Source organism: Hydractinia symbiolongicarpus, chromosome 2 (genome assembly GCF_029227915.1).
Source record: "Hydractinia symbiolongicarpus strain clone_291-10 chromosome 2, HSymV2.1, whole genome shotgun sequence".
NCBI classification, from domain to species: Eukaryota; Metazoa; Cnidaria; class Hydrozoa; order Anthoathecata; family Hydractiniidae; genus Hydractinia; species Hydractinia symbiolongicarpus.
The window spans coordinates 28,892,939-28,909,408 of NC_079876.1; the positions used below are offsets into that span (position 1 = coordinate 28,892,939).

The window sequence follows — 16,470 nt, forward strand, 5'->3', positions numbered from 1 at the left end:
GTGTTTTTCGTGTATTTTACTGACCTTATGTGTTTTTCGTGTATTTTACTGACATTATGTGTTTTTCGTGTGTTTTACTGACCTTATGTGTTTTTCGTGTATTTTACTGTCCAATTGTGCTTTTCGTGTGTTTTACTGACATGTGCTTTTCGTGTATTTTACTGACATTATGTGCTTTTCGTGTATTTTACTGACATTATGTGTTTTTCGTGTGTTTTACTGACATTATGTGTTTTTCGTGTATTTTACTGACATTATGTGTTTTTCGTGTGTTTTACTGACATTATGTGTTTTTCGTGTGTTTTACTGACATTATGTGCTTTTAGTGTGTTTTACTGACATTATGTGTTTTTCGTGTGTTTTACTGACATTATGTGTTTTTCGTGTATTTTACTGACATTATGTGTTTTTCGTGTGTTTTACTGACATTATGTGTTTTTCGTGTATTTTACTGACCTTATGTGTTTTTCGTGTATTTTACTGACATTATGTGTTTTTCGTGTGTTTTACTGACATTATGTGTTTTTCGTGTATTTTACTGACATTATGTGTTTTTCGTGTATTTTACTGACATTATGTGTTTTTCGTGTGTTTTACTGACATTATGTGTTTTTCGTGTATTTTACTGACATTATGTGTTTTTCGTGTATTTTACTGACCTTATGTGTTTTTCGTGTATTTTACTGACCTTATGTGTTTTTCGTGTGTTTTACTGACATTATGTGTTTTTCGTGTATTTTACTGACCTTATGTGTTTTTCGTGTGTTTTACTGACATTATGTGTTTTTCGTGTGTTTTACTGACATTATGTGTTTTTCGTGTATTTTACTGACATTATGTGTTTTTCGTGTGTTTTACTGACATTATGTGTTTTTCGTGTATTTTACTGACATTATGTGTTTTTCGTGTGTTTTACTGACATTATGTGTTTTTCGTGTATTTGACTGACCTGATATGTTTTTCGTGTATTTTACTGACATTATGTGTTTTTCGTGTATTTTACTGACCTTATGTGTTTTTCGTGTGTTTTACTGACATTATGTGTTTTTCGTGTGTTTTACTGACATTATGTGTTTTTCGTGTATTTTACTGACATTATGTGTTTTTCGTGTGTTTTACTGACATTATGTGTTTTTCGTGTATTTTACTGACCTTATGTGTTTTTCGTGTGTTTTACTGACATTATGTGTTTTTCGTGTGTTTTACTGACATTATGTGTTTTTCGTGTATTTTACTGACATTATGTGTTTTTCGTGTGTTTTACTGACATTATGTGTTTTTCGTGTATTTTACTGACCTTATGTGTTTTTCGTGTATTTGACTGACCTGATATGTTTTTCGTGTATTTTACTGATCATATGTGTTATATTAGTTTAGATTGATTTCAAGGACATCAAAAGACATAAGAAACCAGAAACTACTTATACACATCCATCAATGTATGGTCACAACCCCTAACATATAAGACAAGCCAAAAATTGCTAATACACTTCAATCAACGCATAGTAATATGGTTACTCATCCAATATATGTTAGTCTTGGGGCGTTGTTTTAAGGCGTTTTCCAGGAGACATGGTCCAGTCTTACAAACCTACTTCTATCAAGAAAAGAACTCATCTTGACAGTTTATTATTAATACAAGCATATAAAATAACATGCATGGAAGTTTACTTGCATTTATCTACCAAGAAGATATATAGTAACTTATAAACTTAATTTGTCCATAACTGTATCGCTACAATGATTGCTGCTAAAGTAATTTTGTTTTGTATGGTATGTTTGTTAGTGAGTGCAGCAAAAGAAGAAAAAGTAGGTCTTTGTTGTTGTTGTTGTTTTTGTTGTGTTGTTGTTGTTGCTGCTGTTGTTGACTTTGTTGTTGTGGTTTTTGTTGTTGTCTTTGTTATTGTTGTTGTTGTTGTTGCTGTTGTTGTTTTTGTTTTTGTTGTGTTGTTGTCTTTGATGTTGTTGTTGTTGTTGTTTGTTTTCTCAGTTCTCAATATTACTGATATATTGTGTATTTCAGGGAAATAGATCTATTGATTGTTCTAAATACGAGACAGTTGAACAAATAGCTTGTTGCATATACTATGGCGCAAAGGAAGTTCGTGTTAAAAAACATTGTGAACGCAAACGAAATGAAAGAAATAAGGATGCTACCATGTTTAAATAAATAGGAAGCAAGAAAACGTGAAAGAAACTATTAGTTATTCGAACTTGTCGTATAAGCTTATAGTTTACTTGAATTTTTTAACTTTTTTTATCTTTTCTTCACTTTATATTTTCTATGTAATGTTAAATATACTCTAAAAAAAAGAAATAAATATACTTTTGTTTTTCTTAAGTTAATGAACTATAATTCTATTTATACTGGAATTGTGAGGTTGTGGAAGAGGTGTCGGTGAGTTGCTGGATTCCGTTACCAACTCACTTTGTTTTATTCTAACTTCTAAAATAGTGGCCAATAAATAGCGCTCAATAAAATAGCGCCCCAATAAAATAACACCCCAATAAAATAGCACACAATAAGGCTGAATTTGGCTATAAAAATATTTATTTATCTCTATCTGGCAACTTTCTATTAAAGAAATCAAAATCTTATTTTGGGTGTTGCAATAACAACAGTGTTGTTGAAAGTTATTCCAGGAAAAGAATTCGGATTTTTTAACATCTTTTTCATTAACAATTCTGTATTAAGGGAAGGGTAATGTATTAAAAAGATTACAACGTAGAAACTTCACAATAAGCAATCCAATCGATTTAAAATAGTCAACGTTAATGACGCCTGTTCTTAGCAAATTAATGACGTCACAGCATCACAACAACAGCAAACAAAACAAAACAAAAAAACAGATTTTATCCCCGTTAATCATTAACAAAATTTGAGTCATTGAAAAGTTACAATATGTGATTTACCATCCCCCTTCCACCTTAAAACATTAGACACCCAAAACACCAGTATAAATACGGTTAAATTTTGTAGTTCATTAATGGAGCGCGGTGTTGTCCCTTCAACCAATCAAATCGAAAGTAAGAAAACGGAAAACGGGAAAGGAGACGGGACGAATAGGATTGAATAGCAGTACTATCAGCTATTGGCTATTTTCACTCGGTTACCTGGAACAACTGTCGGAACATAAAAAAAAGTTTAACAAAAAATAATTTTAATAGCCATAAACTTAGTTTAACTAAAGTATTAATGTTTGATAAGTTTCTCCTACTCTCGTTCACAGAGCTTCTTTTTAGCTTTCTGTTATGCGAAAAGAAAACTGGGATCAAGGTTGACTCAATTATATGCCTCAATTTTATGATAATTATCTTTCTCAAAAAAAAACGAAATAAGTTCTCTAAAACCCCATTTACCAACTTCGTACTTAAGCAATTATTTTATCACCAATGCAGGCTGTTTGATAAGGAACTCTAAATTCTAACTGAGACTTAAAATGTTGCTTTTTTTGTCTTTATTTTACAGCTCAACTGCTCCTTACTTTTTGCTTGTTCAATATTACCTTTAAAACACAAAAACTTTACATGTTTTTAAATTTCGGTAAGTTTGTCAATGAAAATTAACATCTTCGTCCCCGGGGCTTGTTGCCTATGCTAAAGCCGCTAGCCTAGCTTGCCCGCCTCGATGTTAAAAAGGCAAAAAACCCTGGTAACGAGGTTGTAAGAATTATTTTTTAAGATTTTTTGAAGCTTATATCACTTGAAAAAACGCGGGAACTATTATCATTTCTATTTTGTTTTTACATTCCCATTTTTTTTTACTATTTTAGGTTGGGTTGTTGCTTATATAAAAAGTGTACACTGTTTAAGACCAAAAGATGATTTCTCTGTCAAAGTGTCAAAAACGTGTTTCTATTCTTTCATTATTAGAATCTACCGACATGGGAATATCCAAAAGTACAATGAATAATATATCAATTAAAAACACGGAAATGATGAAGTTTTAATAACAGGTCGCAGTGGAAGTTTAAGAATCTAAAATATGAAAGACGTTGCGTACATACAATTTATTTTTTTGTTTAACGTTCGATGGGATGCTTACAAATATAATTAAAACGTCTGCAAACTTTTTGTGGATACGTAGAGCGAAATGTTTACTTCTGGTGTAGATTTGTTTTATTCCTATTTTAGATAATGTGTAATACTTTCTGTTGATACGCTTTTTTGTTTCGGAAAGAGAGTATATTTAAACTCGTTTGTAGAAATGCCTCCTTCATTGGAAAGCACCCTGGGTGAGTGCATCCTTCAATAAGGTATCTCCAATGAAGTATATTCAATATGGCGTTATGTTCGCTTATATTGTTCCTGTTTTTCAAGGAGAGAAAAACAGAACCAGTCTATATTTTATTGTGTTTTCAACCGCCTATATTCCCTGTGTTGTTTATTTTTAACGAAGGCTGTCTTGAGTGTACAAACGAATCTTTGTTAAATTTTATATTCATATACTTATTTCTAATGAAAAAAACTACAGAGGATGAAGTATCCACCATCTATATCTTATACATGATATTTTAAGACCAGCCAGAAACTTTATTACTTATTTGTTCGTTTCTAATCGCTTGGACGTGTGTTTTCTTTAGCCGAGTACATCACAGAAAAGTTTGGAGCAACATCTGTTAATTGAAGACTGTAAACAATGTTAGATTTTTCTTAAAGGAACCATGAAATAGATAGCACTGAAGGGAATATGATACATTAAATTGTGAGCAGGATGTGACAGGGGTGTATGATAAATCTCTGAATTGTGAATACTACCTGTTGTTTTAATCATTCTCGGTTTGGCCTCGGTTTGTTCTCGGTTTGGTCTCGGTTTGGTTTAGGGTTAGTGTTATTATGCATAACACTCGGGAACTGTAATGTTGTATTGTAAGAAGTTTAATTTATCATATTCCCGTAACAAGGTCAGGCTTCTACTTTACAGAAATTTCATAACAACACGCTCCATTTTTGTAACAAACCAAGTATGTATCCGTCCTGTTATTAATTTTCGATCGTAATTATTTTCATATGTAGTAATTCTTGCACGTGCGCATTAGCGGAATAAAGATTGTTTGCGCAAAAATTAAGACGCTAGAAAATGTAATTTTGCAGTTCACACAAAAGAAACCCATCTATACTTTGCTTAAAGACGTGAATTTTTACGAATATTTTCTACTTATTTGTGGGAAGGTTGACGCAAATTTAAACGCGCGAAATACATTTATTTCACGCGCATAACTTAATACGAATAGCGAAATCCATGGCCTTGTTTCAATTTCGTCGCAAAATTTATGGCTGTTTCTCCTAAGGTGAGACAAAAATTGTGGATTAAAAGAAAACAATGTCGTTCCCAGAGCTTTTTAATCGCTTTATCACACAGCCACACATATAACAAAGCGAGAATAAGTCCTGGAAACCAGAATGCGTTATTTTATTTTAGTAAATATGTAAGCCAAATAGAGTCGATCTCGTTCCTAGTACTTCATATCTCTTAAAAAAAGCAAGATTAAGGATTTTGTGGCAACAAACTGAAAAAATGAAGAAAGCTGTTTCTCCCTGCGCTACAATTCATTTTTCGGTTAATTCAAATTATTTAATGAAAATATTTTTTTAAATTATTTATCTTCGAAGCTGTGTCAGCCTTTTTTGATATATCGAAGCAATAAAGTTTTATCTCACTTGTGCATGCATAATTTATGCGAAATTAACGCCTTTATTATTGACATTTTTAATAACTTCACAGTTGCATTGAGGGACCATAGATACAAGTAATAAAAAGTTAGGATAGTGTGGTTTAAAATATCCAGTTAACACATAAACTTATCAACTTTTGACCTTCTTTTAAAAGGATGATATTAGCCCGGAGAGATGATAGAACAACTTATACATACCAAGGATTTGGAATAAATTGATTTGGTATAATTTGCAGAATGGTTTCACGTTATGCGTTGGTAGCATGTTGGATATTTTTACACATCTTTAAAGGTAAGTCAAAACTTAGTGAACAATAATTCATCACCATCCTGTTATTTTCTTCTGTTATTTATTTTGTTATTTATATGATTTTTATTTCATTTTACGAACTTTTTATTTCCACTAATCTAGGGGTTGGGAATTTTAAAAAATCCTGCTAAGTAAGCTTAAACTGCCCTTAGTAGTTCAATACGAAACGATGTCTCTATAAATTTACACTCTCGTCCCTCCAACTGAAAACTTGTGTTAAGCCTGTGGTCGCAGTCGGTGTTGTTCATGATTTTATATGCGTGAAGTTACTCTAAGTATTCCCTAAGATTAGAAAATCTCAATTAGAACTTAGATTACCCTAATCCTTTCTTGGGTAGTAACAGACGGAGGGGCAGACAGTATGTGGTTGTCTCTAAAACCTAAAGTGCGAAAATAATAATGTGGTCGATAGAAAAACATTTTCGAAAAACATTCGTGATGCGATCGTCCCTTATCCGCATTTCAACTCCTTTTCTTGCATACACTGCTTGTGTTGTCATATCACACCATAAAAATCTTATTTATACGTGAAAATAGGAAATTCCTTTTTATAGTGCTTCTAACGGATTATAGATTAACGTATTCTCGCTCATCCTCCCAATTATGCAGTTGTTCAAGTCACTGCTCCATGACAAGGAGAGGTTTGGGACGAGGATTGTAAACCAATGCAATATTGTGTATTTGTTTAGATCTAGTCTTATGTGGCAACGTCACGAAAGATGCAAGAAACATTAAAGAAAATGCAAACGGTGCCACTGTTAAGTGGAATATCATACCAAGTAAAAACGAAATACTTGTCAACACCCATGTATATCTCCGGCGAGAGCAGGGAGACACACTGGTTGTGACATCATACCCAATCGCCCTCGTAACATCCAAAGGTAACGAAATATTTGAGTCAAAACTTTCAGCAAAATGTTACGTTAATCATGTCAACGCGACGAGTTTAAGAGATAAAGTGTATGAGCTAGAAATACGACGGTTGAAGGAGAATCGAAATCTGACGTTTGTGTTGACGGGGTTTTTTCGCAACTTAAACGACGGCATTGTTCGTACAGATGAAGATGTGGCGATTATTATTTTAAAAGGTATGTGGAGTCAGGTTATAAGATATTGTTTACAAATGACGTCAACCATTTCCAAAATTTTTGACCCCTTTCCCTTCCCTTAACCTGCGACAACTTTGCTTTACCCCCACCCTTTAATAAACGTCATCTTTTAAAAAAAGGACCCCATGGTCGAGATCATGCATATTTGTACTCAAGAGAAATTTATTGACTTCACGTGAACGAAAACACTTTCGAACGAAACACAAAAATAGCAAGACGGAAGGATTTTTATATCCTATCGACCAAATTCAGTGAAAATATTTTTTATAAGAAAATTTTGTTGAATTAGAAAAACTATGGTTTGAAAAAAAACTGTGAAGGTTTATATCAATAGTAGTGTCAGCTAGACTTTATTTGTGATCCACGCTTAAAAAAATGGCTCTCGCTGTGTGACAGAGTAGTCGGTCTGGAATTTGTTTTTTATATTCCTTTTATTAATATAGCTTCAACTGCAAAAAGGGAAAATCAGCTGAAAGCAATATTCAAATTTTAAAAAATTTTAGCCTTACCCCACAATCATGGACAAAGCATTGTAGACAGCAAAAAAAAATGTAATAACACCTCCGCCCGCCCCCGCCCCAAAACAAGGTTGATGTAAAATTTAGTCAACTTTGTTTAAGGAAGGGGGAAGAGCATTGTCCACAATTGACTTGTCCATGATTGTAGCCTTGATTTCAGTCTCTCAAGACTTTTCATCATTCTCCACCTTAGTTGTTTTTTATAAAAATGCAAAGTCATTTTTTTAATCAGGTGTGGAAAATGTACAAATCTTAAAATGGGACATCATGTAAATTTACTATTTTTCAAAAAAAAAAAAATTCTCCCTTGAACTTGTCAAACAAAGTGTACAAATATTCACAGCGCGTCTTCGGATTTTAGCTTATTTAGTTTGATCTAAAATCTTGTAGTACTCATTTTTGCTGACGTCTGCACACCCAAATTCCTCGATTTTTCCCACCTTTCCCGGGACCTGATTTTTCCATAACGCGGCATTGTAGAAAGTGCAGCTAGCAAATTTTTGATGCGTTAGTTACTGGGCTTAGTTACGCCGTTTGACCATTTCGAGAAAAGACATCCTTTTTCCAAAAAAAATGTCTGGAATTGTAGGCGTTACCATAACGTAGGTTATTGCGAAACTTTCTTCACGTTGTACATTTTTTATTTTAGGTGTCCTGGAGAAATCAAGGAAACTTAATATAGTAAAAATCTTTGTAGCCACTTTCCTACCGTTGGTTATAATATTCGCCTGTTCGGTATGCTGCTGGAAAGCACGTCAGACGGCGCAAACTGTCGGCGTCGGCGACAATGTGCTAGAAAAAAACCCACCAGAAGTAACGCAAAAAGACTCGACTTCAGAAAAGACAGCATCTTTTCATATACAGCTCGAAGAGAAAAAAGGTAGCATAAGCTGCGAAGGTGAACTGTAACTAAAAAACAGTCAAATCACCAAGGAACCTTGGCTGCAATGGTTTCCAAACGAGGCGGAATCATAATGTTATTCAATTAGGACTGAATTGCAGTAGTATCCAAACTAGGCAGAACCATAATGGTATCCAATCAAGACTGAATTGCAATGGTATCCAAAAGAGGCATTTTAAATTGTAATGGCACATAGAGAAAAAGGTCTAGAGAATATTCTTTAAAGAGCACTTCGCGTGACTTTAGATAATTTTAAATATTTCGAAGCATAATAAAACCCGCCAGCTGTCATCAACAAATGTCAACAGGCTGATGCGTTTGAACATTGTAGACAAAAAGATTACAATTAGATGTTAATGTCCTGAGGCTAAAGGCCGAATTTACACGACAAAAGCCTCTCATACACTCATGACACTTGCTAATGACATTTAATATGTCTAACATGTGTTTGTTTATTATTTTTGCTACCAGTAGATATAGTTTTTAAGCGATAGGTGTTTATATGTGAGAATGTCGATATAAAACTTTGAATCAAAACAAAGAAAAATCCTAACAGTTTTTTGATCACTAAAATGAAATTAAAATCTATAAACATTTAAAACCTTAAAAATTTGAAAATACGATAAACTAATTTTGTATAAATGACACCGATATAAATAAATATATAAATATAAAATAGACGAATTGATGGTTTAAATTATTACTAGATTCACGAATTTCTAGCAACTATGTAGCTACCTGAAGGGATCTCGCTCCCTTAACGTTTTTCACGTGCAAACCAATCCATCCGACTGATACTGTTCAGTAGGAATAACGTGTTCGTAGAAAATTTGACATAACCTTTCGAAAGTTATTTAAGGTGGTTTATCCCTCCCAAGGAATATTAATAGCCTATACATACAGTTAAGGTCTTCACAGTCCACCGTCCAGTTATCATTAGCAATAAGAATATTTTCAACGTGGTTGACTAAGAGGAGATTAGTAGGAGTCTAGATATAGCAAGGGAAAAACAGTGCATATATAAAGAAAGATTTTCCGTGATAAAGCAACATACGCGAACTACGTAATATTCACAGTAAATTAACTTTTATTGTTTGTTTTCTGTGTTTTTTAATTTATTTATTGTCATGCGTTATTAACTGTTTGAATTTATTTTTTCGTACTTTCATTTTGGAATCAAGTTTTGAGATTTTTCGTACTAAGGAAAACCTGGTTATCGCACAATACTTCGTACAATATGACACATTTTTCTCCTTCTGATGTTTTTTGATTAGTTATTTTTCTCGCCTAACTCAAACAAATATATGTCATAACGCACTCTGTACCATCCAATAACTTGTACTTATTCTTTCCGTCTCAAATTTCACTAAACCACACAAAAGTCCTACAAGAGGAAAATTGTAAACATATCTTTGAGAGTTAGATTTACCATCCGTATGCAGCTATCAACAACATTTGTCTTTTCAAAAATTCAATAACAAAAAGGAAATAAAAATTAGGCAAAACAAACACATAAAAACAATATATACATCTAACTTTACAATACTTTGTAACAACATGTCCTACTTCTTGCAAGCATAAAATTCCTGAATAAATTTTCTTAGAATTTAAAGACAATATAATAGTTTCGTCACCATTTGTTTTTCGAATGTTTCTCTTTTTACTTACGTGAAGGCTTCGACACTGAATCATCGTCATCTAACGTCAAGTTTAATGACAGGTCGTCGACATTGTCATTTCTCTCGGCGATACTATCGTGAAATGTGTCTAAAATGCGAGATTAATTCAATGTTTTATGACGCCATGCTTAAGGTGAGTCAGTCTTAACAAGCAAGTAAGCAAGTAAGCAACAAAAACAAGCAAACAAATGAAACGAACAAACAAATGAAACGAACAAACCAATCACCCGTATTATTTTTCGTATCTTTTACCAATTCTTCAGAATTCATTAAGTCTCCATCCTCTTCCAGATATTTGCTTTGCATGTCCAAACGAGCAAGTTGAGTGGCAAAATCATCCTCAATGAGCTTCCCGCTATTGGCTTTTTTACCCCTGCCTTCTAAACTTTCCAAAGATAGATCCAAATCACTACTATATGACAAGGCAGTCAACAACTGACTATCATCCAAATAAGTTGAACTTTTCTTCTTACTACTCTCCAACAAAGAATTATCCTCAAGGTAGCTGGATGAATATTTTTTTCTTGCGCCATAAGGGCTAACATGATCGTCATCATTTTTTAACCAATCATCATCTAAAAATAAAAGAGTTTTGCAATAAATTTGAGAAGAACACCATTAAATACATTCAGGTTACTATCAAAGTATTTTTTTTTTAATTATGTCACAGTTACAGAAATTTCATAAGGATTTTAAGACCCAGTGTTGCACGTGAACGTTCGTTAAAAAACACATAAGTTCTAATGTGTTATAAGGGATCTAAAAAACGCCTAACAGTACATATACTCCTGTCTTTTGCCCGAATATGTTTTAGTAAGTTGTTTACAATTTTAGCTATCATTTTGATTTCCAAAAAAGCTTGTCTAAAGTTTTTTCAACGATAAAGTTGTCTACAATTTCAGTTACCATTTCTATTTCTGAAATAGCTTTCCTAAAGTTCTTCAACGATATTTCACCCCAGCCCCTTATAACAAACACTTATACAAAAGTTTATAAAAGCCAATCAATAGTTCCTCGAGCAAAATACTTCAAGAACATTCAATTCAATTCTCCACTTTTAACACTTCCGCAGAATAAACAATATCTTACCATCAAATCGACTGTACGGTGTCTGCTTTCTGCTTTTAAACTTCAATTTTGAATCTTGATTAGATCTGTAGCTTTCACGGTTTAAATCCACCACAGTGTTACTGAACAAATGAAAATTGTAAAAAAATCCGCCATGGAATCTTAATGGAATTAAATTTCGCGAAAAATAATTTTCGCAAAAATTACTTGAAAACTCGTTATTCGCTTAACACCAATAAAGCAATTCTCGTGAAATTCTGGTTTGTTTACAGAAAATTTTGACACTATTTTTTTTCTTATAATTTAACGACGCCGTGAAAAATGTGAATTTTTAGCAGTCTTTATATGTCTTCCATGTTTAAGTTTGGAACTCAAATCTTATAAAAATGGTTCACAGCGATTGCCAGAATAACTGACGGGTATTCTTTGCGCCATTTTTATTTTTATTTTCGAAACGTGTTTCACATGCACTAACCGTAACACACACTGACCTTATCTCCTGCAACTCTCTCCTTAAGTATCCCAACTCCTCCTCTCTTCTATCTCCGACCCTTTTCAACTGTCGCTGGCTGTCATTCACAAGGGACACATCCTAGCAAAACAAAAAGTGATGTCTTTACACACATCCTTACATCAATGATCATAAACAAATATGGTGGTCACCGAACCAAAAATGAAAAGTTAGGAGTATTTTTCAACATGTTAAGCATATTGCTTTATTATAAAAGATAGAACAGTTTTGTTATCAACCTATAACTTATTAATTATAAAGCATAATATATTTCTACATACATATGGCACGTAGATATCATTAAACTTTAGTACTTTACTTCTGACCGGTGAGATAATCTTTTTTAAGAAACAAATAGAGGTAATCCATGAACTAATTAAAATAATTAGTTCATGGATGGGTGTAAGTCCCTGTGTTAATAAAAAAAGCTTCACGAGGTGTCTGTCACGCAAAATGGTAACGAAAGTAGCGAGAAGCATGCAATACGGGCGAACCCGTGGGTTTTCCACAGGCCATCGACTAGTCTTAAATATATAAGACTAGCGATCACGCAACATTAAAAAAAAAGAATTTAAAAAAAACTTATAAATCAAACTTTTATAGGGACTATAAAGTTCCAAAACTTTCCAGGACTATTGATCAACCTGATCAATCTCTGTCATTGTTTCAAAAGTCAGGTATATGACAGTTGTCTGACCATCGACCATCTTGGAAGTATATTAGACTAGCTATATGCTGTGAACTTGGTGGGACCAATCATGCAAAATAGCGATTTACTACACTGAAATTTAACCTCTGGAATTAAGTTCTAATTACTGAACTACACAAACACAGTCAACTGAAAATTTAACTATTAATAATAGATAAACAACATACCCTTTCCACACTTTTAAATTTCCGTTCATATTCACGACTGTCGCGTATTGATATATGAAGGTCAGACTCAATCTTCACTGAAAACAAATCAGCAATTAGTTAAATATTTTAAGGGAATAATTTTCACGAAATCAAATTTAATTTCCACAAGAACTAATTTTTGCGAAGTTGACAAGTCCCAATATTTCGCAAGAATAAAATTTTGCAAAATTCTAATTTTATTTATTAAGGCTTGAGACATAAAATAAAGATTGTTGAAGTAAATTATATATAGTTCTAAGTAAATCAGAAGAAAAATATTATAGTATAAATCGTTTTTCAAAAAGGAAAATAAATCCAAATTTCGCAGAAATTAATTCTCGCTTTTTCCAAATAATTTTAGCAGGAACTAATTTTCGCGAAACTGACAAGAAATCTCAAAATTCGCGAAAATTAATCCACTTGAAGTCTTAGATCATGAGAGGTGCTTTTAGTTATATGAATGTAACTGAGAGAATCTTTGACCATCATCCAATGAGAGACACTTAAAAGATCCACATACTTATGCGCTGCTTCAAACTATCAACTTCTCTTCGTATGGAATCTGTCTCATCTTCAATCATTCTCTTCCTGATGAAAGAAGAAAGAGAAAATTAAATTAAAAAATGTGTTACTTTGTTTTATTGTTTCAGTGGGAATCAAACATCAACATGTAGAATAGGAACCAGCAGGCACGCCTTAACAACACCATCAACAAAAAAGTAGATATATAATTGATTTTTATGATTTTTCACAACTGGCATTGTCGGCAACAAACATATTTTCAAGGTTGATTCCATGTAAAGCACTGAGGCATGTGTGTCTTATAAAAAATATCAAAAAAACTAATCAATTACTGCACTTGGATGTCTCTGGAAAAATAATGCTCATTGTAGGTTGAATTATGTTTTCCATAATTATTATTCAACATGGTACGCAAGCTGTCAATTTCACTTTGCAGTTCTCTTTGTAGCGATTCCATCTTTCGGTCAATGTTAAAGTTACTACTGCCTCTGATGCGATTTTCTAAATCATTCTGACGATCTTTCAGTTTTCGAATCTCATCTGATTGCACTTGGACAGTTTCACTCAAATGTGCTATTGTCTAAAATTACACAGTAAAATTAAATATCTACCAACATTTAAAAAACACTGACTCTCACAAATGAAACTCATTTTGTTTGTACTTCTGAGAGTTTTCTTACATTTTTTTGCCAAACCTTTTCCGGCATTTACATAAAATCGAAATAAGTTTTATGCAATATACGAAGGTAATTTACATATTGAATCACAAGAAACGTCCTTTCATCCATGGAGATAAATTAAAAAAACTCCTTCCCAATGACTCAATCTATATATGAAACTTCACAATTGAACATACATAGTCAATTCCTTAATTTTCTGATTTTATCTTTTAGGCTTGACAAATGAAACTATCAAAAGTTGTTTATGCATATTTAAGGCACCCTTTTAGTAAATATATACAACTTTATATATAACTTTTATATGAATTTTTCTAGGAAAGAGGCTCCACGGGGTGTTGAAAATATCATGTCATATATGTAGCTACATTATAAGAATTTTTATCAAATTTGCATCATAGATAACAGTAGCAATCTCACGACCAACAAAAAAAATACAGAATTTTTATGGGGTATATAAAGTTCCATGACTCCAGGATTATTGAACAAAAACCCTGTTACCTTTGCCTGCATCTCCATTCTTTGAAATAACGACGTAACTAAACTAGTCTCTGATGTTTGAGATCTTGGCGAATGATTTTGTCTTGGACTATATTTAAGTCGTTCATATTTCTTTTCATTTCCCCTTAGTGGTGTAGAAAGATATGATGTCATTACATCTAAAAAATAAAAAGGTTGTGACATTCAAACAAAAGAATGAACCCTCAGCTTTTTCAAGAAAAGTTTGTTACATGTGTGGCAAAAACCACCACGAAAGTGTTTTAGTGTGTGATGCATTAGCTAACCTCTTCTAAAGTTTGAGATTCTTAAGGTTCTATTAATACCACACCTCCATAATTTCTGTCTATATCATGTTGAACATATCTCCGTAAAAGCCTTGAACCCAACATTTTATTTGGGTACCATTAAAGCTGGACCAGTCACAAGGTGAGGATACAGTAATAGAGGGTGTTAAAAAGCATATAGTTACTTTAGAAATATGCCACCTTATAGTATAGTTTCTAATAGTGTCTATTGTGCAATAGCTGTAGAGATTAGGGGGATCTAAACTATTGTAACATTTTTTTGCCGCTACACATGTTTGTTTTTATTAAAAAGTTGTAATGGTGACTATTGTGCGGATGTTTGAGAGCAGTTCTTAACAATTTTTAGGTCGTTTAAACATGTTTAATTTTAAAATAACCTTCAAATTTAGTTTACTAGGTGTAACAAAACAAGAACTAGAGGTTAATTAACTTTTCAAAAGATGAATTCAATGATTGCATTTCACTGTTAAACGAGTTTTTCTTAAGTCATTGAATCTATATTATTATTTTTAAACAGAACAACATCAATTAAAAAAATAGTTAAATTACTAATTATCTAATCTGTGTGTTGTATATCTTATTTGTCAACAATCCAATCTTCGTAATTATAACTTTCTAGAATTCTATATTCAATTCTGCAAGGTAATTTATAACATTGTTACTTTTTATATTTTGTAACTGCACTTGTTATTAAAAAGAGCAAACCAGTGATACATAGCTCTTCATAACTCTTGAAATAATAAATTGCATGCATGTATATTTTTGGCGAAAGAAGTTCATACTTATTTCGGACTGAAACAATTTTCTTTAAAATTTGATTGGTTAAAGAAACAGTTTTGTATTTTATTAGCAAAACAATAAAACACACATATATATTATATATTAACAATTTATAAATAAAAACAAAAGTGCAAACAAACACAGTGATGCATTAATTTATCATTCTTTAATTTAAGAAAACAAAATTTAAATAATAATAATAATAATAATAACACCACTTACCTCTGCTTGGCCTATCTTCTAACTTACTCTAAAATAAAGCATCCATAAAATACACATATATATTGTAACTGCAAATATTTTTAAGCTTTGAGTTATATTCTTGAATGGAGCTGAAAAATAACTAATATTTCTTAAATCTGAAGGAAAGATGGTTCATGTAGGAAACATTGGATAATTTTATAAGAATAGTTATAAACAAACTAGTTGGTGGCCTGTGGACACATTCAATTGCTTGCCCAACCTTTTTATATTGCATTTTATATTTCTTGAAAGACAGATGACATCTATAAGAGAATATCAAATTGCAAATGTAGTTTTGGCTTTAGTTGGTTTTATGCTGTTTTACATATATCACCTTTTGCAAACTGAAATCTGCTTACATAAGATTACATATATATTTAAACATGCATACCTTTATTGATGAAATATTTTTCTCAGTATCTTTTAGAATGGAACGGAAATCATCAGAGATATAAGTTTTCCTTGTAGTATCATGTGATATTTTTCTTGACATTTTACTTCTAAACTAGAAATTAAGTTAAACAAATCAATAGGAGAATGGTTTAAAAGTTTTTGCTCTGTGGTCACCCCTAACCTCATTTAAACATTTTTAAAAATTTTTGTTGCTTTAATTCCACTTGATCCTTCAGCACATAATAATTGCACTTAAGCCAGCAATTTTGCCCAGTTTCCACAACAGTTTAGCCCAAATATTCTCCCGAAAACACCGTTTCACTGTCAAACCGTCACAGAAGAAGCTTGATTAAGCAAGAGCTACAAGATCTAAATTAAACT

General features: G+C 32.3%; 2 protein-coding genes across 2 annotated transcripts; one reads left to right on the top strand and one right to left on the bottom strand.

Annotated features, from left to right (window-relative positions):
- Positions 1–5,721: 5,721 nt before the first annotated feature.
- Positions 5,722–9,784, top strand: LOC130630541 (uncharacterized). Its single transcript, XM_057444069.1, has 3 exons — positions 5,722–5,967; positions 6,675–7,073; positions 8,262–9,784. The coding sequence occupies exons 1-3, from the start codon at positions 5,913–5,915 to the stop codon at positions 8,519–8,521; spliced, it is 714 nt and encodes a 237-aa protein (XP_057300052.1). The 5' UTR covers positions 5,722–5,912; the 3' UTR covers positions 8,522–9,784.
- Positions 9,785–9,937: 153 nt separating this feature from the next.
- On the bottom strand, positions 9,938–16,229 carry LOC130630540 (uncharacterized). The gene is made up of 10 exons (XM_057444067.1): positions 16,088–16,229; positions 15,676–15,703; positions 14,369–14,526; positions 13,523–13,770; positions 13,189–13,256; positions 12,648–12,724; positions 11,752–11,852; positions 11,282–11,382; positions 10,420–10,767; positions 9,938–10,280 (listed from the first exon to the last, which is right to left on the bottom strand). Exons 1-10 carry the CDS (start codon positions 16,187–16,189, stop codon positions 10,174–10,176), a joined length of 1,338 nt encoding a protein of 445 aa, XP_057300050.1. The 5' UTR covers positions 16,190–16,229; the 3' UTR covers positions 9,938–10,173.
- Between the last annotated feature and the right edge of the window lie 241 nt (positions 16,230–16,470).

What these genes read in the sequence shown, in the direction of transcription:
- LOC130630541 (XM_057444069.1), top strand. Translation starts at nt 5,913, where the DNA reads ATGGTTTCACGTTATGCGTTGGTAGCATGTTGGATATTTTTACACATC. An exon ending in ATTTTTACACATCTTTAAAG is followed by an intron (nt 5,968 to 6,674) that starts GTAAGTCAAAAC and finishes GTATTTGTTTAG; the next exon opens with ATCTAGTCTTATGTGGCAAC. An exon ending in GGCGATTATTATTTTAAAAG is followed by an intron (nt 7,074 to 8,261) that starts GTATGTGGAGTC and finishes TTTTTATTTTAG; the next exon opens with GTGTCCTGGAGAAATCAAGG.
- LOC130630540 (XM_057444067.1), bottom strand. Translation starts at nt 16,189, where the DNA reads ATGTCAAGAAAAATATCACATGATACTACAAGGAAAACTTATATCTCT. An exon ending in AAAATATTTCATCAATAAAG is followed by an intron (nt 15,704 to 16,087) that starts GTATGCATGTTT and finishes GCTTTATTTTAG; the next exon opens with AGTAAGTTAGAAGATAGGCC. An exon ending in TCCAGAGACATCCAAGTGCA is followed by an intron (nt 13,257 to 13,522) that starts GTAATTGATTAG and finishes TTCTTTCATCAG; the next exon opens with GAAGAGAATGATTGAAGATG.